The sequence below is a fragment of the Dipodomys spectabilis genome, unplaced genomic scaffold, assembly GCF_019054845.1.
Source record: "Dipodomys spectabilis isolate Male_0828 unplaced genomic scaffold, ASM1905484v1 ptg000030l, whole genome shotgun sequence".
Classification (NCBI taxonomy): domain Eukaryota; kingdom Metazoa; phylum Chordata; class Mammalia; order Rodentia; family Heteromyidae; genus Dipodomys; species Dipodomys spectabilis.
Window position 1 is genome coordinate 2,693,672 of NW_024870707.1, and position 7,568 is coordinate 2,701,239.

The 7,568-nt window shown below is 36.4% G+C and overlaps 1 protein-coding gene across 1 annotated transcript; it reads left to right on the plus strand.

Moving 5' to 3' along the window:
- Positions 1-1,955: 1,955 nt before the first annotated feature.
- On the plus strand, positions 1,956-6,021 carry LOC122104694 (olfactory receptor 4A5-like). The gene is made up of 2 exons (XM_042675636.1): positions 1,956-2,850; positions 5,951-6,021. Exons 1-2 carry the CDS (start codon positions 1,956-1,958, stop codon positions 6,019-6,021), a joined length of 966 nt encoding a protein of 321 aa, XP_042531570.1.
- The last annotated feature ends 1,547 nt before the right edge of the window (positions 6,022-7,568 follow it).

Below are 7,568 nucleotides of genomic sequence, written 5' to 3' on the forward strand. Positions count from 1 at the left end.
CAAGCAGACAAGGTGAGAGAAAGAAGAGACTTAAAGAGATGAGATCTGGATTTAATCATTTCTGTATAGGGGCAAGAGGTAACACCAGACGGAGTCGGGGATACATGGAGTGCAAGCAGGAGGGTTCGGGCAGCTACTGAAGATGGTCTCCCACAGGCAATGTGGACATTTATAAAGCCCCAGAGGCGTGGGGGGGCAGTGGGCCAGAAAGGCAGCATTGGGTTACGAGAGCAAGGCAGATTCCCATCAAGAGGCAAAGCTGTCAAAAATATTAGTACCACATACCATTTAAATAGAGTTCACTGGGCAGTCCTTTTTAACTCTGTATCTTAACAGCAGAATAATAACTCAAGGAGATGTGAATACTATGAATGTACACATGCAAAAAGGAAGAAGCATGGTACCGGGGGGGGGGGGGTTATGTTGTCCAAGGTCACACTGATAGTAAATGAATGAACCTTGGATCACAGCATAAGCCATGAGGTTCCAGAGTCCATATTGCTCAACACTGGTCCACACCCTGACAGTCATTCCTGGGTTACATCAAATATTACATACCATTTATTATTGATAACATTTATTCCAGGAATCAATAGTGCACTTGGGAATTGCTATTTGAATAGGCACATATAAAAACAAATCAAAATAAAAAGAGGTAGAAAAAGAATTCTTCTTCTAATGCTGTAGGTAGTTGGATGTTTAGTGGATTCTGAATTCATCTGTTATAACCATATATTTTATAATATGCACATTGAGACTAATTTGTAATTATACTTACAAATGGCTGAGACTCAGGCTTTCTAATTCTGGTGTGTGTGCACATGCACACACACAAGATGTAAAAACAGGGTGAATAATACTTTTTGAGACCCAGGAGGACAAGTTTTTCCTTTAATATACTGGATTTTTTGAATCTCCTCACTGAACTTCTATTTGAACTTGCCCAGGATCTAGTGAAGCTTATAAATAAAAACTTAGCTCCTGATGTAATAGCTGGTGAGAGAAAGGAGTTAGTTTTAAATATTTGCTAAAATGGGTTAGTTAAAAATATTGCTAAGAATCTGGACAAGGAATGTAAATAAAATTGGTGTAGGCTAGTGAAAATGGACAGAGGTATAGCTCATATTTAGTAGTGGTTATAGCTATGAGTGTAATTAATTCTGGAATTATTTGATATAGTTTAGAGTCAAATTTCATGAAATTTAATTACTCTTATTAATACTGGATATAAGGGTTGGAGCTGTGGCTCAATTGATAGAGAACTTTCCTAGAAGTCATGAGGCTGTGCGTTCAAACACCAGTACTACCAAAATACTGGATATACCTTGAAAATTGAAAGACAAACCACTAATAGAGCAATTTATAGCACTAAATGGGTGTTCTAGTACAGATGTGAAATTTGGTGCTACACTGATCATGTTGTAAAGTTTCTTCCCACAAATATACTAAGATGAAGGACTGAATTGATATTGGTCATATATTTCAAAATTACTGGCACTCCTGTGTGATGGTTTCATAAAAAAAGAAGAAAAAAATTCTCCTTGTGTATTTGCAAAGATCAAGTGGTAGCTTCTTTTATATAAATAGTTTTAAATATATAAATGACCAATAAACCTTTTTCTACTCTTCTCTTTAGGAACCTACTCATTTTGAGAAAAAATCCCATACCCGTAAGCAAACTAGGCAATCCAAGAAAAAAATAGAATTGTCCCTAAAAAAGGGTTGTTGTGCTTCTTGGAAGAGGAACCCAGTAGAAAACTAAGCATTTTCTGTGCATTTACTACTTGGAAGATGTAAAGATGTTGTGTTCCATGATACAGGAGATCATGGTCACATCTGTATGTAGTAGACACAGTGGTGCTACCCTCCTGCTGGACAGTTCCTAGTCCTGTCCTCGATTTCCTGCCAAGCTCTCCTGTCCTGTGTTGTCATCTCTAAAGCCAAGAAGAGTAATGATGACAGGGAGGAACAATGTCACAGAATTTGTCCTCCTGGGCCTCATTCAGGATCCTGATGTGCAAAAAGTACTATTCATCCTGTTTTTACTCATCTACATTGTGACAATGGCTGGCAACTTACTTATAGTGGTGACCATTACTGCCAGCCCCTCCTTGGGCTCCCCGATGTACTTCTTCCTTGCGTACCTGTCACTCATGGATGCTGTGTATTCCACGGCCATCTCACCCAAGATGATTTCAGACTTCCTCTGTGAGGTAAAGACGATTTCCTTTCAAGCTTGCATGGTCCAACTGTTCGTTGCACACTTATTTGGAGGTGCTGAGGTGTTCCTTCTGGTGGTGATGGCCTATGATCGCTATGTGGCCATCTGTAAGCCACTGCACTATTTGACCATCATGAATCGTAGAGTTTGCATCCTCCTGTTGCTGGTGGCCTGGGCTGGAGGTTTTGGACACTCGATTGTTCAAATTGGTTTTGTGTACAGCCTCCCCTTTTGTGGCCCTAATGTCATCGACCACTTCATCTGTGACATGTACCCACTGTTGGAACTTGCGTGCACCGACACCTATGTCGTAGGCCTCACTGTGGTTGCCAATGGTGGCGCCATCTGTATGGTGGTCTTCATTCTCCTCCTCATCTCCTATGGCATCATCCTGAACAATCTCAAGACTCACAGTCAGGAGGGGAGGCGCAAAGCCCTGTCCACCTGCAGCTCCCACATCACGGTGGTTGTCCTGTTTTTTGTTCCCTGTATCTTCATGTATGTTCGACCGGTTTCCAACTTCCCCATTGACAAATCCTTGACTGTTTTCTATACCATTGTCACCCCCATGCTGAATCCTTTGATCTATACCTTGAGAAATACAGAGATGAAAACTTCCATGGGAAAACTTTGGGGCATAGTATCAACAAGAGTTAGAAAACCATGCTGAACTATTTACTATAGCTAAGATATGGAATCCACCCAGATGCCCCTCAGTAGATGAATGGATCACGAAAATGTGGTATATATACACAATGGAATTCTATGCCTCCATCAGAAAGAATGACGTTGCCCCATTTGTTAGGAAATGGAAAGGCTTGGAAAAAATTATATTAAGTGAAGTAAGCCAGGCCCAAAGAAACATAGGTCCCATGGTTTCCCTTATTTGCAATATCTAGTAGATGTCTGAGTCAAGCCGAAAAGTTCAGATAAGGTGATGTTAGGGAAATGAACCCTAAGATATGTATTCAAGTGTTTTTTTTTCTTTCATGTGATTGTTTCTAATGCATTTATAAGATTATTTCTTTGTTGCTTTGTATGTTCCTCCCCCACAGTATAACCCCTGCTTTCACTGTATTTGATGTCAGTATAATTTGTGGAGGGAAAGGGGAAAAACAAATCGTTTAAATAGGGATACAGGTGGACCCATTGCAACAATGAAATGTACAAGTCATTATGTCCAAAAGGAACTTTACAACTTTGGTGGGGGGGAAACGGGAGGATTGGAGGTAGGGGGCGGGGGGGGGGGGGGGGGGGGGGATGGGAAGGGATGGGAAAGGGAAACAAAGGAGGAGGCTACAATGCTTGATAAGAAATGTACTCATTATCTTGACCATGTAATTGTAATCCCTCTGTACAGTATTTTCACACAAAAAAAAGAAAACCATGCTGAACATGGTACTAATTCTAATATATTGATTAGATGGACCCCAAAGACCTCTCAGTTTCTTTGGTTCTTTGTCTTTATTTGTGTCTCCATGCTGTGGAGGGAAGCTAGGACCCAGGCCTTTTCGCTGAGCTTTTTTGCTCATGTCTAGTGCTCTATCACTTAAACCGCCACTATACTTATAGCCTTTTGGGTAATTAATTGTAGGTAAGAGTATCAGAAACTTTCCTGTCCTAACAGGCTTTGAACCTCCATCCTCAGACTTCAGCTTCCTGAGTAGTTAGGATGAGAGAGTGAGCCATTGGTACTAGGCTATTGGTTATGTTTTTACACTATCATTTAGTTAAGTTGGAATTTCTCATTTCAAATAAAAAATGAGGTAATTACATAGCCATTACATCATTTAAGATTCTTTTATGTTGAGAACGTTACATTCTAGGTTTTAAGCCATTTTAAATAGAGATATTTTTGTTACTGTAATAATAATTTTCTGTATTTAAGACATTAGAAATATTTTTCATCTGATAGGCTATGTTCATTTTTTTACATTCAAATATTTGTGTATTCCTTTCTAAACTATCTTAGTTTTATCAATTAGCTATCTTGTTTTCCATTTCTTTAATTTTTATTTTTATCTTTAAGTAGTTTACAAAAGAGTTGCCATAAAAGTAGTATATAAATACAATGAGTTTTGTTCATTCTTCCCTATCCCTGCCAACCTCATTCTTTCTTTTAATTTTCTTAATTTTGTAGAACATGCATTTAATTTTATGATTGTATTTCTCTTTGAGGTGATTATATCTAATTCAATATTATATTGATTTGTAATGAAATGCTTCCCATTCACTATTCTCAAAAAATAATATTTTCCTATTTGGAATAATTTTAGAAGGCTTTGTCAATCTAGGAAGGTTGTTTTTTCACAAAAAATTCAGAAGCCTCTAAATCTTAAAGGTTTTTGACTACCAGTATATTAAATGTATAATTTTATTTGAACAAATTAAATTATCATATTGGAAATCATGAAACATCTTTGTTCAAATTTGTTTATTGTTTCAGTATTTCATTTTCTTCTTTTTTCCATTGTATAGATCTTTAACATTTTTATTTGTGCTTAGGTTTGTTGTTTGGGCTAAGTTAATAAAATATCTGCTTTCTGCATTATGTTTTCCAAATATCTGTGTGTTATTCAAAAAAGTTTTACATGAAATGACTTCCCTCTAACTCTTTTATTTTATAGGAGAGATTTATAGCTAATCCTTTTGAATTTTCTGGATAAATGATCACATAATCAAAAAAATCAACATTTTGTAGTAAGTTCTATGCTCTATGACATATGTTTACTTATGCTATTACAGTATTGGATAAAATTAGAAAACATGGAGTGCTGATTATTCTTAGCATCCTGGGGATGATTGTGGTCTTTCCCTATAAAAATGTATGACTAAAAAACAGTCATCCCAACCTGTATCTTGGTTGTGTGGGCTGGAACAGATGTCACCTTTGAGTGTAGCAATCAACAAACATTTGCAGATTTTCCCCACTGAACGATCAATCACGAGTATGTTTATACAGCCTCAACCTCTTAATCTACATGCTGCGAAACTCAGAGCTGAAAATGTAGCAAAGGAGGTCTTTAAGATTAACTTGAAGGAGTTCATAAGTGAGTCACCATGGGAACAATTATTTTCTGTTGGGCATATATCTCTTCTCCAGTTGGCTGTGAAAATCGGTTCTAGATTCATCCATCCATTAACTGATAACCAAAGCTACTGGATTAGGTAAAAATCACTTATGGGACAAGAATCTAAAGGGAAGAAAAAGTAAAGACTGAGTATTAGAATACTCTGTCAATTAAAAAGAATGAAAATGAGAGTCATCAGAGGAAACTTGGACACAAGTGAAGCAAAGGACAGACCTACAGTTTAACTTTTGTCCATACTTGTTTTATATTTGTTACAAGTAAAAAGTTTTAATGCAAGAATGCTATTTCATCTTCCAATAATAAATCTAGCAAGTGAGGATTTTTCTGTTTAGCAAAAAAATATTTTTTCAAATTATTCTTGTAAATATTGCTCCTAATCTTGGAAGTTGCTGAATTCTTTCAATTTGTTGAAATTAAAGACTTGAAAGAAAAACAATTCATTATCTTCATTGTTCTAGGTAATTATAAAATATGAAGGGTGTGTTGTGTTCTAGTTACACTTTCTTTTCTATGATATACTATCAACATACAAAAAGAAAATGCATCTGTGAGTCAATGAACAATAGATAAAAACTATTAAATATATCAATGATTATACTTAGAGTTATTTTTTCTTTTTTTTTCTCCTTCTGTTTGGTCTGTCAAAAAATCCTACTGCATTCATGCAACCTTATTAAATTATTTCAAAATTGGAAAACCTATACTTAGGACAGTCCTCAATATATCTAAATTTAAAAATATTTTATTAATTTTTTATCTAACAAGTGTTTTATTGTGAGAATACTGTACAGAGGATGGGTTACAGTTACATGAACAAGATAATGAATACATTTCTTATCAAGCATTGTTGTCTCCTCCTTTGTATTTCCCCTACCTTTAACTAATTAAAATTGAATCAAAACTAGGGAACCAGTGCCTCATGCTGTATTCCTACCTACTAAGGGGCTGAGATCTGAGGAGCTTGGCTTGAAAATAGCCTGAGAAGGAAAGTCCATGAGATTCTTATCTCCAATTAGCCAGCAAAAACCTAGCAATGGATCTGTGAGTCAAATAGTAGAGTGCTAGCCTTTAGAAGAAAAGCTCAGGGACAGCACCCAGGCACGGGTTCAAACCCCGGGCCTGGGACATATGCACACACATACACATTTCTTTCCAAGCTGGCTTGAAACCATGATCCTCTGATCTCATCCTCCTTAGGTAAGATTAGAGATGCATTCCCTCTGTGCCTATGTGGTTTGAACTCAGGGCTTCAAATTCCTGCTAGGCTTGTTTGCTCTTGGCTGGTGCTCTAGAGCCATGCCTCTAGTCCTAGTTGGACCATTTTATAGGTGTATAATTATTTTTCCCAACTGTTTCGAATTCCCAATTTTATTATGTTCCAAACAATGTATGTGTTTAGTATAACACAGGAGTCTATTTATTTATTTATTGTTTGCTGCTTTTTCTTGTCATTTAATTTTCATTATGTGACATTTGAAATTTATTTTAATTTATTTTTCCTGTTATTTTAAAGTTATGTAGAGTAGGTTTATAGTTACATAAGTCAGATATAAAGTACATTCCTTTTGGACAATATCACTCCTTCCCTCCCACTCTCCAGTTTTTTCTACTTGTCCCTACCTTCAAGTTGGATAGTTCCTTTTTAACATAGTATCTAGTGAGTAGCACTGCTGTATTTGTTCACCATTTGTCCCTCCATTTCTGTGCCCCTCCTTATAAGTTTCCTTATGAATGGCATCATACTCTTCTTTCTGAGAGATAGATTTAATTCCATTGTGTATATGAACTACATTTTCTTGCTTGGGTCATCTGGGTTGATTCCATATCTTGGCTATGATAAACAATGCTGTAATGAACTGAAGCTAGATCCATACACATTTCATCTTGCACCAGAATCAATTCAAAACTGATCAGAGACCTAAATTTAAGGCCAAATATCACGAAAATATTGCAGAAATGAGTAGAGGTAACATTAAGGCTCTTTGGTATGGTTCAAACTTCCTATGTAAAATTCCAGAATCACAAGTCAAAGAAAGACTGGATAAGTGGGATTGTTTAAAACTGAAGTTTCTGTATGGCAAAGGGTATAGCCACCAAGATAAATAGAAAGCCCACACAATGGGAGATTTTTTTTTTTTTTTTACCAGATGTGAATCAGACAAGGGCTTCATATTTAAAATATACTTAGAGCTCAAATAAGTAATCCTCCCAAAATAATTCCTCAAGGAAATAACAACCCAGTTAGTAAATTGGCT